Genomic DNA, 20,568 nt, shown 5'->3' on the forward strand with positions numbered 1-20,568 from the left:
TAGATGCCCAATTAAAGAACATATTTCTAGAACAATTTCTAGCACATTGAACTGCATGTCTAAGGGGCCTCCCTGGTGGCGCAAGGGGTTAAGCACAGCATTTTGAAGCAACCCGCAGCCTCTGCAGCAGTGTTTCAATCCCAGGCCGGCCAGGGAGCAACCCACATGGCACAGCAGACCTCTCTTGTCTTGCCTACTGCCCTCCTGAGCAGTGTATTTCAGTCAGTCTGCCTGTTCTGTTCCCCACTCTGTCTCTGGTGAATCCTCTCACCCTCCCTCACATCTGGCCTAGACCCCGGTTCTTGTATAAATAAATAAATAAATCCCCAAAAAAAAGTTAAAAAAAAAAGGATTATACAACATAACCAAGTGGGACTTATTTCAGAGACACAAGGATGATTCAACATCCAAGGATGATTCAACATTCCAGAGACACAAGGATGATTCAACATCCAAAAGTCAGTAAATGTAATTTACCACATCAACAAATAGAAAAAGAAAAACCATGTGATATTATCAATAAACAAAGAAAGCATTTGATAAAGTTCAACATCAATTTATGATGAAAGCCCTTGAAAAACTTGGGAACATATCTCAACATAATAAAAATCCATACGTGACAAACCCACAGACAACATCTTTCTTAATAGAGAAAAACTGGCAGCCTTTACACTAAGATCCAGTGCAAGACATGGATATTCACTCTCACCACTACTATTCAACATAGTACTAGAAGTCCTAGCAAAAGCAACTTGGCAAGAGAAAGACATAAAATGAATCCAAATAAAGAGAGAAGAAGTAAAACTACCATTTTTGCAGATAATGGGATAATACAGAGAGAGAACCCTAAAAAAATCTACAGAAAAATGAATTAAAACAATAAACCAACTCAGTACAGCAGCAGGTTACAAATCAATGCACAAAAGCAGTTGCCTTCCTATATGCAGACAATTAGCCTATGAGGAAGAAATTAAGAAAGCCAGTCCATTTGCAATTATAAACATCAACAACAACAAAAAATTAAATACCTGGGAATAAACCTAACAAAGGAGATGAAGGACCTATACAAGGAAAATTATAAAACATTGTTAAAAGAAATAGAAGAAGACACAAAGAAATGGAAAGACATGGGTTGGAAGAATTGACATTATCAAAATTAGCAGCTACCCAAAGCAATTTACAGACTCAGTGCAATTCCAATAAAAATTGAGATGGTGTTCTTCAAAGAAATGGAACAAATATTGCTGAAATTGACATGGAATCACTAAAGCTCCAAATAGACAAAGCTCTCCTGACTGAAAAAGGAAAGAATGGGGGCATTCTAGAAATGGATGTGCCATATGACCCACCTATTCCAGTCCTAGGGACCCACCCAAAGAACTCAAAATAATTTGAAAGGAAACCTGCACTTCTATGTTTATTGCACCACAATTCACAATAGCCAAGATTTGAAAACAATCTAAGTGCCCCAAAACAGATAAATGGATCAAGAAGATATGGTATATATGAATGAAATACCACTCACAAATCAAAAAAGATAAATGCATGCCATTTGCAGCAACAGGGATGGAGCTGGAAGGGTTGATGTTTAGTGAAATAAGTCAGAAGCAAAAAAGGTAAATATTGAATGGTTTCACTTATATGTGGAATATAGGAAAAAACAAAAAGTCAGAGACAAATCTTGAAAACTGACCATAGATATAAGGTATCCATGAAGAGAGGGGTAGACCGAGTGCTGAGGAGAGGTGAAAATGGAGCTAGGGGTGTGGGGGCAGAACAAGGGAATATGGTGATAGACTACGGGTGTTTTAGTGGTGGGAGTACTACAATGACCACACCTGAAGAGAGAAATCATATATTGTCCAAAAATTAGACTAAAAAAAAATAAATGAAACTTGAGTAACAAATGGTCTCCTGAAACATAGTTGACTTAGTCGGAGACAGATTGTTTCTCTTCTGTTTATTCTTACTTTTAAAACAAGATTCCCTTTCTAGATGTGCACTCTGAAGAGCAGAAACTTTCACTCATTCAGTACTTATTACTTAAGCACTTATCATGTGTCAGACCTTGGAGAGTGGAGCACACAAAGCTGAGAAAAACCTACCTGTGGGACTGTCTTCAACAAAGATGTTTATGAAGTGCTCTGAGCCCCCGAGAGTGGTGGCAAGATGGACTTCTCAAAGGAGTTGACAGTTGCTCTTGAAGGGCTAGTCTTGCAGGGAGTTTGTCACTAGGAGAATGAGCGAGAAGATCCTCCCCACCTCCTTCAGCACACTCTGTAAACATTTCAGGAAAGATCAGATGTCAAAGTTTGCAACATCTGTCCTAATGCCTTTTCACTACCTGTTTGTGTGGATACCTTCCTCGGAATGCTTTGAACACATTTATTTCCCTGGAGTACCTGTGGTAAATAAACAAATGGGATGAAGATATAGTAACCTAACCAAAGGACTTTTTTCTGAAATTACACAAGCATCAGATGGAGATAAGACAGGAGCTTATGTTCTCAAGGGATTGCGTTCTCAATCCCTTCTACCTCTGTCTGTCAGTCCCCACCCGTTCCTTCAACTCCTGGCCCATGCCTGAGGTCTGGTGATGCCAGAGTCAGAAGGTTGGCTTCATTGTTTTGAATTTCTAAAATAACAAGGTTCACCCTTGCTTGCCCCCTTATATTGCCTCTTCCCTTGTTAATGTGCTGTCATAGTCCCCATGGGGAGTCATAACAAGGCCTCTCGCCACACTCTTTCATCAAAGATGATGCTACTTGCTACGGAAATGTACCATTAAAAAAGTCACACCCAGGTGCATTTGTGCCTTAAGCAAAGAATCTTTAATATCAGACTATCTTTTATACAGGGACACTACTGCCCCCATCTCCTCTCAGTTCAGCATTCCTCGGTTTGTGAAATAGAGTGGACTGCCCACCAGTATATTGTCAGCTATCTATATAGTGTGTGGAATAGGTAGAAGTAACAGAGATGAAAATTACCCTTAAGAAGGGGAGAAAATGTGATCATTCAGCTTGGTTAGAGCTTGGCATTTTTACTAGATGAGAGGAATAGAGCCGTTTTCTGTTTTTTGTTTATGGTTTTTCAACTCAGATTTTGAACATATGGTAGTCGTCCTCATTTGGGTTTGTTATAGAACCAAATAAGGACCATTACCATATATGGGGTTTGTGTGGGCTCAACTTTGTAATGGAGAAAAGAACCCTTGTGGAAATTGTACTTCTCATAACTTCACAAAAGGAGTCAGTGCAGGCATGCAGAAAAAAAAAGAAAGAAAGAAAGAAAGAAAGAATAAAGAAGTGTTACCCACTCACCAGGGTACAACATTCCTGAGCTAAGGCATATGAAGGAATTACATGCCCCAGATTATTTCTTTCACTTCTAAAAAGTTTGCACTAATTCAGTTGGCCAGGTGATTTTTAGGACTATTCACCCTGATGGTTGCTATTTTAGACTTAAGAGCTAAACTTTAAAACTTTTTACCAACTTTGATGATTTTACTTAATTCCTAGGGGTGGAGAATACCTGAAACATTTTAGGGCACAATTTCTTTTTTTCTATTTTCCTTTTTTTTCTGTTGTTTTTTTTTATGTTTTGTTTTTATTTTTTTTTAAGATTTATTTTATTTATACAAGAACCGGGGTACAGGCCAGATGTGTGGGGCTGGGGGAGGGGCGAGAGGATTCACCAGAGACAGAGCGGGGAACAGAACAGGCAGACTGACGAAATACACCACTGAGGGGAAGCAGCGGGTGAGAAAGGAGATATCTGCCACGCCAGGGCACAATTTCTTAATCCCACTGGCTGCTCAGTGCTTATTACCTCTTCTCCCACAGAATGTCTTGAAGAGGGAGTCCCACTGTTGCTTGTCGCTAGTCTCTCCATATTCTTTCTGTCATTTGAGTCACAAAACAGTGACATTTGCAAAGCTGATCCTTCTATAGCCTTGCATTCACAGTATCCAGGATGACATATATACATCAAGCCTGTCCTGTAATGTTCTTATTCTCACTGAGTATGCTTTACAAGTTCTGGTTTGTAATTTTATCTGGTGGGTTATTATAAACCTTATTAAGGTTGGTGGTGAGTAATCTGACAAGCTTTTCTTCAGGAGTCAGACTGAAAGCCCGATCTTTATTAGCACATGCATTTTGCTCTTTTCACTTGGGTCCTGGCTCCTCTGCCTTTGTTTGCCTCCTCTCTCTGCCAGTCTCTTGAGTCCAAGGCATAGAACAATCTGGCTCCATGTGCTTGGTTAATTGGAGTGTCATCTGGTCTTCTGAGACCCCCTTCAAGCACGATCACTGTTTTATTAAAGTGGTTTGAATGATGTGTTAAGTGATGAAAGCAGGGTCCATGGCTTAGAAAAATGTCTCTAGATAGGTGAAGAACATATTTAGAGAGTCACACAAGGTCATTATCATCAAAGTAACACCACCTTCTGAAGGTTTTTCTGGGTTCTTTTGTTTCGATAAAGAGGTTTCCTTGTGAGTTTCAGAATTACCTTTGTCAAGTTAAAAAAATTTTATCCATGAACTATTGTGCTACTCACTCTATAACATGGGATATCATTTTTCTCCATTTTCCCAAGACACAGTGTAAATATCATCCTTCATGACACCTACTCCGACCTCCTCAGCTGAAATTATTTTCTTCTAACCTTTCTTGTGGCATGTACACTTTCCTTTTTTTTTTTTTTTTTTTTTTTGTAGTAACTTATAGGTATGTCATAGTTCCTTATGTTAGGGTTCAAATCTGATTCTCTCAAAATGTCTCACACTTGTGCAAGTCCACTACCTTTGGAGGTACTCAAGAAATCCTTTAGGCTTTGTTTTGTCATACTTTTGTAATGGTTTTAAATCAGTTTCTGAAAATAAAGATTAGAGTTTAAAGTTTGTTGGAGCCTTAAATTTGTGCTTGAAAATGTTTGCTGAATACATCACAGATGTTTTGCATGTAAAGAACTTTCTGTTTGCCAGAGTATCAGACCTAGATTGAAATTCCACCTTTGTCAGTATAAACTAAGCCCTTGGATCAGTCACTTAACCTCTCTGGGCCTCACTATTCTCATCTTTAGATGGGAAACTGTACTTCAGACTTTAGATGGGAAACTGTCCTTCAGAGCTTTGGGACAGAAGTCACAGTAAGAAAATTAAGTTTCAGGAAGAAGAAACCAGAGGAGGAAATCATAAAAAAAGATGTTTTCATTTTATTTTATAATGTGTAAGAAATATTTATGTCATTGAATTGCCCTCTCTTAGTAGTTCGTTGGTAACTAACAAAAGAAAAAACCTAACTTTTTTCTAAATGACATGTCAGTGTTTTTGCCCAGAGAAAGTGAATTTTTGTTGAAAATAGGAAATTATTGAATTCTGTATAGATAGCTATATTAGAATTTTTCCCAATGAAAATTTAGCATAAAAAAGTACAAATAGTTGGATGTAGCTACTTTGTCTTTTGGAGACATTAACAGCTGTAGACACATCTCACTTTTTAAATTTTTCTTTTATATGTACTGCTTAATGATACCAGATAAGACTCATTAGATACAAGTGAACTATGATCTTTTAATTTACAAGCAAATACATAAAGCTCTGTGAAGTGAAAGTATTGAAAGAGTGGCATGGATCACCCAGCCCAGTACTCTTAATAGAAGCTTCTGGAGAAGTTTCATGAAAGTATGTAATTTCCTTCCCATGATATATTTGCAGACTCAAGGATTGTCATCCTAATTCTTGAACTGTTAAGTACTTTGGATTAACCAAATATTTTGGCCACACCACTTCACCATCAGTCATCATTTTGCTACTCCAAATGTAAAATGAAGATAACTCTTAGTAAGACGTTTGAGGAAGGCAGCATTCATTCATTCCTCAAGAATTATTCATTCTTCAAATGTTAATTAAGCATCTTTTTGTGCCAACCAGTTTACCAAGTGCTAGAGATACATTGTAAATAAAACAGGCATGTTCTCTTTCCATGTTGAACTTACTGTGTACTAAGGGAGGCAGATGAAAAACAATAATAGTAAATGCTTGTATTTTTAAAGCAGGCACCTTCAATATTATGGTCTTTTATAAACACTTGATGTAACAAAAACAACACTATAAGGTTAACTTTGATCTGTAAGCTTCTCTTTGAAGTTACATCCTCATCTGTGTCCTGGGTTTTTACCAGTTGGCAAGAATTATGGAGCATTGGCTAGACTTGGTTCCTTCTTCTGAATATACAGAAGAACCCATTCTCCTCTCCTACAAAAAAAAAAAAAAAATCAAAAAACAAACAACAACAACAAAAAAATAAATAAACAAAACAAAACAAAAAAGCCCAGAGACACAGCTGTCTCTAGTGGATTTACAGCTGCGGCTTTGTTTGCTCTTCTAGCCCTTGGTGATTGTGAACCTGGTCAGAGGGTGACAGATGACTCTGGCTGCCTCATGAGAAGCTGCTGTCAGCTCCTCTAGATCATAAAGAACTTGGCATTTGATATGCTGCCCTCAAATACCGATACCTTCTTTTTCATATATTTTTTTTTATCATTGTCAATAACAACTAGAGGTTGAACCTTATACCATGTTCAAGTCTGCTGCTCCACCTAGTGAAACATCTAACCTGTTGAATAGAAGTTTCTGCTAAAAACCATCAGAAGGCAAAAGGGTCAAAGTTGGAGGGTCCAAAGATAAAGGAAATTTCAGTGGGACATGGTCTGTGAAAGTGGGCAGGAGTGTGGGTGTGGAGTCTTTAGCACAAGCCTCGTTTTCTTTTGAGGAATGTTGAGGAAAAAGCAGTAACCATTTCTGTCATTCATTCTTCTGCTCTTATTCCCCTTTTTATAATTGTCTTAGCTTGAATTTTCCCATTGTCTTTTTTTGTCTAAAATTTTATGTAACGTATTGCGAAAAGGAACTGTTAAAATGACCTTTGGGAGATGATGGATTGACTAGTTCAGTCCTTTGCAAGGTTTGTGAAGGGATCCAGCTGTCTCAGATTACCATGCCTAAATGTGCATTTTCCAAGGTTGTCAGTGATTATAGTGAATGTGAAGCTGGCAGACAAAGTGAAGTATTTCCCACTGAATGAGGCATTGTCGAGCTTGCTTTGTGTTCAGAGCTATCATGAACAGCCATGAGATTGACAAAACAAGATGGAACAGGTGCTAGCAGTCCCAGCTAAACATTTTATTATTTTGATGGGTTTCAGACTGATTTTAAAGTTTTTCCAACAGCACATACCCAAATTGTATATGCAAACAGACACACACAATTTGGACTTTTAGAAAAACAATTAAATCAACAAGATCTTAATATGAAAAATAAAAAAAGAAAGAGACCCCAGAGCATGCATTTCACAAGCCACAATCAGATGTTTGAAGAATTGTCAGTAGAGTCGAGGCGAGTTGCTGCTTTATGACTGGCAGGCTGAACTTTAGGAAGCTAACAAAAAACAAACCCCCCCAAAAAAGCCCATGATCTTCTATTAAATTATAAAGAATTTCTAATGGATAAATTGCCACACTGTTTCTGCTCAACAGAGGAATCTTTGCCTTTAGAGGTAAAGGCATCTTTGGGAGCACTGAAGTAGTGGCTAGATGACCACTGTCTCGGGATTTTTTAAAAGAAGATAAACTTTGTAAGAAACAGGTATAAAGGTTGGCAAGATGCAGTCATTTGTTCATTAGACCCCAGCAAGTTTTCCTTGAGTGCCTGTTCCGTGGCAGCCCTCTGCGAGACGGAGGGGACATGGCTGTGAATGAAGCTGACAGAACCCAGCTTCATGGCACCTACATTTTAACACAGGAGTTTGACAGTACTGACTTGTTAGACAGAAATAAACAGTGTTGTACGAGAGGGGTAGCTGAGTGATGTAGGGGTGTGGGGTTGCTTTTATGATGAAATTTAAAACATAAGGGGGCCGTTCTTTTAGTGACATCCCTCAACTTTAAAATTCTACAAGTGTGATCATTTTGCCACCAATACTAACTTTGAAATATCCATTGGGGCCTCCCCTGGTGGCGCAGCGGTTGAGCACTGGGCTGCGAGGCTGCCTGCAGCCTCTGCAGCACCGGTTCCTTCCCCAGCCGCTGGCAAGGGTCCTACAAAAAAAAAAAAAAAAAAAAAAACAACTTAGTCAGGGGCCTCCCTGGTGGTGCACGGGGTTAGGCACAGCCCCACAGTGTGGGGCTTTCCGCAGCTACTATGGCACAAGTTTAATCCCCAGCCAGCCAGGGAGTTACACACATGGCGCAACAGACCTTTCCTGCCTAGTCCCGCTACTCCCCTCAGCAGTGTATTCTGCCTGTTCTGCTCCCCATTCTGTCTCTAGTGAATCCTCTCAAACCCCCTCCCCCAACACCTCAAGCCTGTTCCCTGGTTCTTGTATGCATAAATAAATAAATCTTTAAAAAAAAAAAAAAAGAACTTAGTCAGATCCTGAGTTACAGCATGCAGCTAGTACTGCAGAAAGGACTGGAATCTAGGACTTTTAATGTGTTCAAATGTACATTCCTTTATTTCTTGCTCTTGACACCTTCTTGCTCAGTGTCATTTGAACAAGAAGGGTGACAGGATAACACTTAACAAAGCCATTTGATATTCATTACCTCATTGAAGTGCTTCCTCATTGTGATGGGAATTGATTTAAAAAAAATCTGTAATTTGAGGCATCCAAGATCATACTACCTCATAAGCATCTAAGTCCCTATTTTGCGAACAATTTGGAAACTAAGTTCCAGAGAAATTAAAGAACTTTTCCAGAAAGGTTAAGTGACTTAACTAGGCAGTTTGAGTCATGAATTAAAGTCTGCCTCTTTCATTATGCTACAGAAAAAGAAGTATATCAAGTAGTCTAAAAAAAGAAGAGAGTAATGGTAAATACATATGAGCAGGAAATTAGAAAAAGAGAAATACTGGCTTATTGTGACTCAGCCCATCCATCAAGACTGCTTTTCACAGGATTACTACCTAACTATCACCATAACTGGTTTAGTTTTACCATGTTTCAAAATATATAATTACTGGGCCTCCCTGGTGGCGCAGCGGTTGAGCACTGGGTTGCGAAGCTGCCTGCGGCCTCTGCAGCGCCGGTTCGATCCCCAGCTGCTCCCCAGCCACCAGAGGAGGGTCCCACATGGCGTGCAGACCTCTCCTGCCGCCCGCTGCTCCCCTCAGCAGTGTACTTCGGTCCTTCTGCCTGCTCTGCTCCCCGCTCTGGTGAATTCTGTCACCCTCCCGCACTTCTGACTGTACCCAGTGCATGTATAAACAAACAAAAACAAACAAACAAATAAATAAATCATAAATAAAAAATATACATATATAATTACCATTGTTTTTCAGAAACCAATACATACTATTTTGTTTAAAAGAAGCACAGAAATTAACCTAATCTCCAGTGTAGCTGTTATAATTGAAAGTTAGTAGATGAGAATTCTATCTGATCAGTAAATATGTAGTTCTACCCTGTATTGGCAGTGGGAATACAAACTCTACCATCAGATGCTCCTTCACTAGCAGAGAAAAAGCTAAGTAAAAGTAGAGTGGAAGTGCACAGGAGGGGCAGATGAGGGGGAGTAGTTGTCATCAATGTCAAAGAAAGCATTTTGGTTATCTCTTACTGCTTAATAAACCACCCAAAATTAGTGACCTAAAATAGCCATTTATTTACTCAGGATTCTGTATAATGGCTCAGCATTTCATAGAGCATTCACAGGGGTCTCTGATGAGGGTACAGTCGGAGAGATGAGAAGAGATGAGAGATCCAAGAAGACTTTACCTGCATTCATGGTGCCTTGTTAGGGATGGAGACTCATCTCTCTCTCTCTCTCTCTCTCTCTCTCTCTCTCTCTCTCTCTCTCAGGAGCAGCAACACATGTAGAAACAAGAGTCTGAGAATACACCTGATAATGCTCCTTTGACTTTGGAATGTCTAGAGATAGAAGTGTAAATTAGGTTGAACTCGCTAGGCACTACCCCAGCCCTGATGTTTGCTCAAGTATGTATAGCTGCGTGATTCCAGTGAGCAGTCTAGCACTTTACAAATGGAGACCCCCCCTCCCCCCAGTTAGGCCTCTAGGGAATGTTATCATGATTAAAGCTGCCCACTTTCAGAGGACACAGGTCAACACTACACAAACATCTTGAAAGGGTATCATTTCATAATCTTTACCATGAAGATTAAAATAGTTATTAAATTAAGCTCACGTGATGGTTTTGGGGCCAGTTAAGTCTAATCTTTTTCCCTCTTGCAACCCTTTAGTCTTTAATCAGAAAGAAGCCATCTAAATTAATCATAATGCTTAAATATGTGAAAGTAATTATTCTAAGCAGTGATGTGTAAGAGGGCCTTGTCAATGAAGACACCAACCCCTACTACTGAAGAGTTTGTATTTTCTGTTTATTATAGTGTTGTCCTGTAGAAATAACAAAGCCATGCATATACTGCCAGGTTAACCAGGTTCTAGGAGACATCACCATCAGAGGGTTTACCATGATCAACAATAGAAGTTAATATTTACCAGGCATTAGAGACAGAGAACATTAGGACCTGTCACCAGATCACATGTGATGCCCTGCCAGGTCGTTGGTATAGATGGAGTGGTATGAATTTTGTCCTCAAAACTGTCTTTTGGGATTAACTCCTAAAAGAAGAGGAAACAATCTGAACCAGGTCCTGAAAGGATAGGTAGCTTGAAGGCCTGTCTATTGGTCTCTTACATCATGATACTCAGATTCCAGATACAAAAACTATCTTCACTTTTGCATGTTGAGTTGTTCAAAAATTTAAACATTAATTTTTCTATTAAGAGTAAATATTTACTTTCATCCATCATAACTGAACCTTATCTCTGTTTATTTCGGTCTGTCACTGAATTTCCTCACAGTACACAGAACACCATCAAATGATACCTTTGCAGTTATTTCTACATGACTTTCAGAAATTTTGTTACATACCTTAGATATTTTAATTTGCATTGCTCTGAGTAGAGTTTACTGAATGAAATCGGCATGGAACAATTGGAGACTCTTCAAAGCTATAAAAATGGGTCATTTTAGGCCAACAGGCATATGAAAAAATGTTGAACATCACATGCAATCAGGGAAATGCAAATCAAAACTACAATGAGGTATCATCTCACACCAGTGAGAATGGCACATATTAAAAAAACTAGCAACAACAAATGTTGGCGAGGATGTGGAGAAAAAGAAACTCTCCTGCACTGCTGGTAGGAGTGCAAACTGGTCCAATCACTATGGAGAGCTGTGTGGAGATTCTTCAACCTACTAAAGATAGAGCTCCCATATGATCCTGTAATTCCACTCCTAAGTATTTATCCAAAGGACACAGAAACATCAATTCCAAAGAGCACCTGCACCCCTATGTTTATAGCAGCACTATTTACAATAGCTAAGCTTTGGAAACAACCCAAATGCCCAAAAATAGATGACTGGATCAAGAAGATGTGGTACATATACACCTTGGAATATTACTCAGCATTCAAAAAAGATAAACACATGCAATTTGCAGCAACATGGATGGAGCTGGAAGGGATCATGCTCAGCAAAATAAGGCAGAAAGAAAAAGGAAAATACCGGATGGTCTCACTCATAGCAGGAATCTAGAAAACCTAAATAAGGGACCAGGAAAAAGAATAACTATAAGAAAGTAAAAATCAAAATCAACAAACAACTATGAACCAGAGACACTCTATGGGGGGTGGGGGGGGCGAGGAAAGGAGGGGTTGGGGTCAAAATAAGGGGGTTGTAATTGTATGGGGAATATAAAAATAAAATTTTTTAAAAATGGGTCATTTTAAAAATGGAGGGACTCCCCCCTTTTTTTGATCCATTAGCTGTTTCATATTTACTATAGCCTTGTTGAAATTATATCTCAGTTAAACACAGTATACAACCAAAAAATCATTCAACCAGGGCTTTTGGTCTGATGTAATAGAGACAGGTTGATATATGCATACACTCGTATATAAGCACATAGGCACATGTGCATACACATATGTATGTATATGTATATATAGCATACTCTTTTTTTTTTTTTTTAAGGAAAATGTTGTAAGCGAAATAGCATTATGGGAGAGAAGGGAGAATTATGCGTTTGGGACAGCAGGGTAGAAAGACCAAGCAACATTTAAAGATTCAAAACAATAGCGTTTAGCATGAAATCTACTTTTATCATCCTTACCCAGCCATCAGAATGAAGAAAGACAGTGTCCAGCTGTAGCAGTAGTTTGGTAGCAGGAGAATTAGAAGTAAAGGTACGAGTGCCTGAGGGGTGGGTCATGAATTAATAATTGCTATGTGGCGGATGAGCCCCGTCAGAAGAGCTGAAAATGAGGAAGTTGCCTTGCAGAGCGCTATCAATCACTCAGTGACCATAACTTCCAGTAATTAGTGTATTTTATGGGCCTTTGCTTCAGTGGCTCGAAAGCACATATGCTCCAGTCACAGCTAAACTTTGCCGGAGTAATATTCCAGGATGATTTATCCTCCTGCTGCACTGGGATATAACCCTATATTAGGTGAAGATTGTGAACTAAGCTGCAATAAAGTGTAAGTTTAGGTACAGTTTGCCCAGGTTGAGACCTCAATGTATCATGCTTTTCAGCATTGGTGGTTAGGCCTCAGCAAGCAATCATTTTTAACAGTGAAACAAATAAAGCAATTAAAGGAACAACATTAGGATATTGTACTTGTGAATTACTGTTGCCCTCTCCCCATTTAAATGTCCATTGTAATAAGCTCATTTCTAATTAAAAAAAAAACCCACTCTATTAAAAACATTTATTTGTAGTGCTGTCTTTTCTCCATTATTATTAGTAATCTATAGAATGGAATGTAGGGCCTTCTAAATGATAGGAAAGTGCTGGGTTTATCTCTGTGCTACTGTGTTTATCTCTGGGCTCCTTAAGTTAAAATAAATTTTCTTTTTATCAGTGGACTCTGGTGAGGGTGAGTAGTTCTTTACTAAATATTGGCACATGTTAAGAAGCATTTCTGATAGGAACCTCACAGTGAGACTCTGTCTCTGTAAAGAAAACATGTTATTTGTGAGCTCTCAGGAGTGCTTGGCACTTTCTGCACAGACATAAATGAGTTATTGGCCGAGGTTCACCCACTGCACTAGATGTCTCTAGGGCCTCCGCAGACAGGGTCCTTTGCCAATGCCAAAACATCTGTAGAGCCCAGAGTTCCTAATAATTTAACAAGCTTTCCCTCCAACCTACAGTATGACCTTGGGCAAATTAATTAAGCTTCTGATGCCTCCATTGGGCCATAATTCTGTTTGTATTAAAGAAATCCTTAGAGTTTATAGGAAAGTGTTATGTGAAAAGAAGTACAAATTGAATAAGGAAAAAATATATATTCTTTTTAGAGTGAACTATTTCTACACCCCTTTTAATGATGGTGTCCTTGAATTTCCTTATATAAAACCAGTGAGTGATAAGCTAATTTAACCAAGCCTGGGTGGAAAGGTGTACACAGTTTGATGCTATCATTACATTTATTATCCCATCTTTAATTTGCAATGTATTATAATATCATACAAGTTAAAACAATAATAGTAAAACAAACTAATTGTCTTTAATTAAAGTGAATTAGGTTTTGATTTTAATATATTTGATGTAGTGAGAACTGATAACATGGAGGGTCCCAAAGGTTATTAGGGCATATTTCTGGTGGGCCTGATGGTGTTAGTAATAACCCTCTTCCTCATAGTTCTAGACATGAACAAATATGTCACTTCATCAGTCTCTGTTACTCGCACTTATGCCCCTCCGCAGGGGTTGCAGATTCCACAAGTTATCAGCTAATGGCGTTATACATTAAAAATTGAAGCTTTCCTCACTCTGAGGCCTTTCAAGGCTTTGTTCTTAAGCCCTAGACACTTTGGAGTGCAGCTGCAAACTATAGGCAGAAGATTAAATTAATTTGTAACTCTTTTTTTTTTTTTTTTTGGTCCTGCATTACTAAATCCTCCACATTTAATTGAAACCCTACTTCAAGACGCTTTGTGTTTCTGTGTTCTTTGTTGTCAGTTTAACCTCCGAAGCACTTTAACACTGGTAAATTGCTGTTATATCCTTTGGATTGTTTTTAAACCATTCAGTAACAGGACAGAGAAATTGATACATGGGAAGGAAAGTAAAATCTTAGGGTAGATTTTGAGGTATTTAATATTTATTATGGTTCTTCACCAGCATAGTTTCAGATGATTTAAACTCTCTCTAGGACTGTGTAAATTGGTCCTGGGATGAAATCTCACCTAGGGAATTTTAGGTAATGCAGTAGTTAAGTCTGATTTTTTAAAGTTTCCTTGTGTCTTAATGTTCCATAGTGACTGCTGCATTTCTATGAAATAAAGGTTTAACTGCAGTGCACAATCTAAATACAAAACCCTTAGATGGAAATTTAATTGTGTAAAATGTGCACAGGCTAATTAAGAACAAATTTTAGAACATTTCAGACTATAAAGTCCTCCTTCAGCTAGATCACTGGCTTTATTGAAAATGCTTATTTTCAATTTGCAGTTATGCCAAAAAATACAGAATATGTCTAAATTAAGGATTGAAAAATTCTGTGTTCTTCAGTATAACTATAAATTTAAAACTGTTCCTGTAAACTTGTTGGTATTCTAAGTAGGAGATTTGATCACCAAAAAACATACTCTGAATTTGTGTCCTGCTTGCTTGCTTGCTTTCTGGCTACAATGTGTGTTTTTTCTTTATCATTTATGACTTCATGTTAGTAAGTATCCTTATAGCAACAGAAGCCATTTTTGTTACTTTGTGAATAAGTATCTTGTACCTAACTGTTAAAATACAAAGATTTCTATCATGCAGTTGTTATATATTTGGCAGTTGGTATGATCACGCATATTTACAGTACTTAAAGTGGTTACTTAAATTATGAAATCCAATATATTCAAATGCTGCTAACTCTGGAGTATTTCGTAGATTAAGATTGGGCAAATCAAATACCAATAAAATGACACTAAGGAACAGTGCTAGTTTTATAGTGAAATGTTAGTAGTTTACTGTTATTTAAATATATTCCCAACTGGTACATGTTTTTAGAACATTCCTTTTCTGCCTTTTACTTAGTATATCTCCCACAATGAGCAGAATATTTAGCAGTTTGTTGAATCTGAAGTATTTGGAATTAAAATGCACTTTTTTATTTAATATTAAATAGAATCTTCTCCCACACCCCCGCCATCTCTACCTCCACCTCCCAAAAATAAATAAAGCTTTCCCAAATCTCTTACATTGTGAATGGTACCCCTCTGGGAAATGAAAAAGGATGTGAGAGTCGGTTGATGAATTGCTGGCGCTTATGTGTGTCCACATTTTTCAGTGGTTTTTTTTTTTTTTTAACTGGACTTAAACTGCCCACATTTAAATGCTTCTTTTGTAAAGATGATAAAGAGAGCAAAGATTTCTATTGGCTTAGCCCTAATCTGTTTGCTTTGTTGTGATTCTTTTTTTCTTCTTTACTTTAACTGTTAACCTATTTATAAATCTAAATCTACATACAAAGGTCATTGGTTGGCTGAACTTAAACCATTTTACTCAGTAAATTTAATTAAGAAAATACAGTGCAACTCATAAGCAAATGAGTTTTTTCCTAGTTTTAAACCAAACCACCCTCTTGAGTGCTGATTGCCTTGCCCGACCCCTGGTGATACAGAAACAGGCAAAATTAAAAAGGACATTAAAGCTTCATTAAATCTGAAACACATTTAGTACAGTGACATATCTGCAGGCCATTTCAGAGAAGATTACATACTCTCTTTTGTAAGTTTCCTAATTTATAATACCTTGACAATAAAAACTGGGGAAATGCAAGTAGATTAATAGACCAGTAGGGGTAAAAGATACAGAATGGCCCCAGGTTCGTCTGTCTGAAACATTCACTCATAGCATATGTGTTCCCTCTTCCCCATAAGGGTTCAGTGTTTATTTTGATTTTTGACAGCCTCATGAAGAACTTGTTCTTCATGTAGCCGTGTCTGCTAAGAGCCCTTTTCCTTTTTTACCTTCTCTTAATTGAACTTGATAAAAAGGTTCTAGGGCCTGACTATATATTTCCTTCTGTTTGCCACAAGACAAGTAGTGTGGAACATAAACACTGCGGCTGCATTAAATCCAGAAGGACATGGACATACATGGAAGGCAGCTCCCTCTCCTGGGGCTATAAAATGCCTGCTTTTGGTGCCAGCCTAATAGCACTGCTGCCAGTTTTCACTGGTGCAGAATTGGAATCCTGACCTGCTTCTGGAGCAGCCCAGTGGTGACACTCAGAGAAGAAATGACTGTGGCGCTGCTCTGGTCATGGACAAGGAAACCTTCTTTGTCTTCTGACTCAAAGAAAGTAAGATCTGCACAATGTCTTAGAAGCAGTTCTCCCAGGAATGTAGTTGACAGGTAAGACTGGAATTCCACAGGATGTCTGGAAAGTACACGCAAAACACAGTCAGTCCCAAGAATGAGTTCACCAGTGCAAATGCCTCCACCTATTCCCAAGCAGGCTGGTACAGAGAAGTTCCAGGCTTACCAGCCTGCCCTGGATATTATCTCTGTTCTCTTGCTTATTGGTCTCCGACAGAGGAAATGAATGGGCCATCCTTACTACTTTACTCCACTCATCTCAGAGGGAGTAAATCGGTAAGTGCATGTTCCCAAGCTGACTGTAGTCTCTCCAGTGATGATTTGAGAATTTGAGACTTTCTGCTGAGTGTGAAGAATTCACATTTCCCCTCCTATCCTGCTATTTTTTTTAAACCTTCCATTTACCATTGCTTCATTCTTTAAACTCAAGAAACCATGGTCACTATTGGCACCTGCCAGGTAGTTTAGATCTTAATTGTATGTACAGTGGGCAGATTTCTTCAGCTGGTAAGCTATGTAGACAGAATTGTGTCATATTTCCTAATGACATGTTTAGCATCTATCCTAGTGAATGGCGCAATGCCTATAGAAGGGCTTGAGATAAATGTTCTAAATGTTGTCTGGTAGTTATTAGGCTGATTGCTTTTTTAGATCAAAGACGCTCCTCTTTGTAGTTTTCTTCAAATGGGAAGAATATGCAAAACTCGTAATGACAGGTTTTAGTGAGCTGGCAACAGGTCAGCTGTCTGTCAGTACAGAGTGGTGCAAATGCCCAGTCTACCCATTGCCGCCATGTTAAACCACAGTACTCTGGAACCTATGTGCTCTCTTTGGCTAGAAATACACTGTAATTATAAAACATAAGGCAAATTGATGGCCTGTATTGGGTGAGGGAATGGGCAATGGAGACCTAAGTTCCTCCTTCCTAATTAATAGCAGTATAATAACAAGCATAATCATACAAAACTGAGGGAAGGGTTTGGTTAATATCCCTACTCTCCTTCACCACATCGTATGATGTTTTCGCTGTCTATACTAAAAGGATTAATGATCTTCACCAAATGAAATAATGATATTATAATTTTATAATAGTGAAAATTAATAGAGTGGCTATAGAAGAAATGAATACAAAGTAATAGAACTTACCAGGTAATCCAAAACTCATTCATATGTATATATACGTATGAATACACATACACACGCATGAGCGCTGGTCCTTTGAAACTAGTCACCTTACATGGATTGCTATTGCTCAAACTGGCTTTAGAACTTTGAGAGTTAACTTCAGTATTTTCACCTGTATCCTTAGTAACATAAAATATTTGTTCTCTGAAGATGACTTTGGGTTTTGGTAATACCCAGAGGTCATTCAAACCTTAGTCAACAACTAATTTACATGATCAAAAAGCTGAGGAGTATGATTTAAGATAAGATACAATTCTAGTAATGTGAAACAGATGTTTTCTGTTGCTTGAAATGATTGTAAAACACAATTCCAAAAAGGAGTTCAAAAAAGAACAGTGTCGGTGTCGGAATAAACACATCATTTCTCCAGGTCTAGAACATCAGTGTAATCCTCTGGATTAAGTTTCAGGTCGTGGGGGTGTTCTCTAGGCATGTCTTGGGGTCAGTCCTTAGGCTTTTACTGACTGTGTGAGAACTTCTTCACTGGGGTAGTCGAATCTGTAAAGTGGATTGATACTCTCTTGGATCCAGTCCTGCCTCACAGTTTCCCAGTGTGACAATTTTACTTTGAAAGCAGTGACACATGTAATAAAGAGTTTCAAGCCTGGAGAAGGGCCACATTACGAGTTACTAAATCTTGGCACACTTTTCTTTAAATGTGTTATAGCCTGTTGGGTAAATATCATCTCATTATTTTCTGTCAATCCTATTCCTGGCTGAGAATTAAAAGATCAAATTTAAGTGACTAGAAACACATACCCATTTACATTTACCCAAATTGGAAACACTTAAGGATTCACTTTCCCAAGGTCGGGCTTAAAGCTGTAGTTTTTACTTTACAGTCTTGAAATACCATTTTCCACTAGTAGTAGCTCTTTCCTTCTTAGCTATAGATTTAAAAATGAATGAAAAAACTTAATAAATAGATGAGAATAATGGCAAAATTACCTACTTCTTATGCCCCATTCCCCATTTCCAGCAACCCTTCCTCTATGCATTGTAACTGAAAACTCAACAAAACTGAGGGTTAGAAACAATTAGATGTTCCCATTTTAACAGAAAGGAAGAACAAGTCTCCTGTAGCTAGTTTTATGTCTCTGTCTAGAAGAAACTGTCACCTATGTGTAAATGTGAATAATGTCCATAGAGCTGGGAATATTCCTAAGAGGAACTATATAAGGGTAATATTTGGTTGTTAAAATTAAAATATTTTATCAGGGATACAACATTGTTCACTGATAATGTCCATTCTAAATACAACTGTTAATGTAATTACAGCAGTAATTTTGTTGGTGCATTTGAGGTTATGAGCTTTTTATATTTGCTAGATACAATTCTGAAATTTAGTAGTTGTCTGTCTTAAGGAGATCTGCCCTGCATGCAAATCTATAACTAGACAAATATTATTTCCTTTCCCAGCTTGCTCTTGGGAGGTTTCCATATCCTCAGGTAAGATTGTTCATTACTGCCGTTTGCCACTGTGACATTCATTCCTATGTATGAAGGTGCAGGGAGCAATTGTGAACATTTGAGCCACATACAAATAAATCTGTCCTGTTAAATTGAAAAGTGATATCTTAAAGGAGTCATTTAGAAGTCTCTATTGATTTTTGATTTTTTTAAACTCCAGATTTCCCCCCTCTTTGTTAAAGGTTGAAAGCCATCACCATGCTCTTCCTTTGTGTGACATTGGTGATGGTTTTCCCTATCCTCGCCCTGTCCCATGCGCTCATACTGAGGTTGGAGGAGAGACAGAGACACAACCTTTTGTTGACACACTATTTAAGCTTTAGTATTCCATTAAAATTATTTGAATTAAGGAATTGAAGTGAAGGGTGAAAAGCTGTAATATAGGTCACGTAGTTTTTGCAAAGCAGATACATGGGCCCCCAATTTTATGTGAATATGATTTTGGATGTACTCCTTTTAATGTTTGCCCCTTCTTTATCACATTTCTAAAAAAGCAAACATTGCTGACTATCACCTTTACAATTTCTTTAAGATTTTTATTATAGAAGGGTGCTAGCTTTTAAAATATAAAGCTATTTTGTGATTTGAAAATGATTCCCCAGTGTGTGGGGGGAAATAAGTGAAATGTCTAAAGGGATGAAAAATGAATGGTTTGACTGTTTTCCTCTGGTTGATACTCACTGTTTTTCTGGCATCTTGGTCTGTACAGACCAAAGTGCCTGGAGGCATGTCTGATTTAAAGGTGGAGTTGGTCTCTGCTCTTTAAGCATCTATTAACTTGCTATTATTATGCAAATAAGTGTTGTATTACACATACTAATTTATGCATGGTTAGATTATGCAGATGCATCACAAACATGGTTATTGAATAATAGGATAGGGCTCATTCTCTCTACCATCTTCATAAGAGGTTTTAAGCAAATTCTCCTGGTACCTACATGGACATTTAAAGACCCTTCCCTCACTATAACTCTCTTGCATCCTTTTTCTTTTACAGTTAAAGACATCAGATAAGAGGAAGAGAAATCATACAAATTGTTGGGTTCAAAAGTGCTAGTCTCACTTTTCAAATTTGTAGCCTTCTTTGTTTAAACATAATCTTTTCCTTAAAGAGAAAATCTAAAATGCAACTGTTTGGCAGGCATGCTAGCTAGCATTCAGTGCAGTTTTAGTGTACACAGCCTTGCTGCTTAGCTCTAGGTAGCCCATCAAATTAAAATCACATTTTCAGGATTTATAGCTCATTAGAATATTTATCTTGGTAAGCTTCTTGTTCTGTCAGTAATTTTTAAACAATTCACTGTTTGGTCAATTTATTTAATCCCCCAAAATTTTGAAAATTAAAGAGACATGGTCCTGGCTAATATATCCCTCAAATGACTCTTAGTAGGAAACTTATAAGTCATCTAACAAAAATGCCAAAGATTGAGAATGTAGCTGTATTCTTGAGATTCCTAATGTCTAGAGTAATTAATCAGTGAGATTTAGAAAAGTGGTAAGTC

General features: G+C 37.9%; 1 protein-coding gene across 3 annotated transcripts in view; it reads left to right on the forward strand.

Moving 5' to 3' along the window:
- Nucleotides 1-20,568, forward strand: part of MAP2K5 (mitogen-activated protein kinase kinase 5) — a gene marked incomplete at both ends in the record, with an annotated part of 240,785 nt that overhangs the window by 141,241 nt on the left and 78,976 nt on the right. For 2 of the 3 annotated variants that reach the window (XM_084240847.1, XM_084240848.1), the window contains one exon: nt 19,016-19,045. The exons of the other annotated variant lie outside the window; for it this stretch is intronic. In XM_084240847.1, coding sequence (XP_084096973.1) covers nt 19,016-19,045 — 30 coding nt within the window. The remainder of the gene's footprint in view (nt 1-19,015; nt 19,046-20,568) is intronic. 3 annotated transcript variants of the gene reach the window in all.

The sequence above is a fragment of the Talpa europaea genome (genome assembly GCF_964194135.1).
Source record: "Talpa europaea genome assembly, chromosome: 8".
Lineage (NCBI taxonomy): Eukaryota > Metazoa > Chordata > Mammalia > Eulipotyphla > Talpidae > Talpa > Talpa europaea.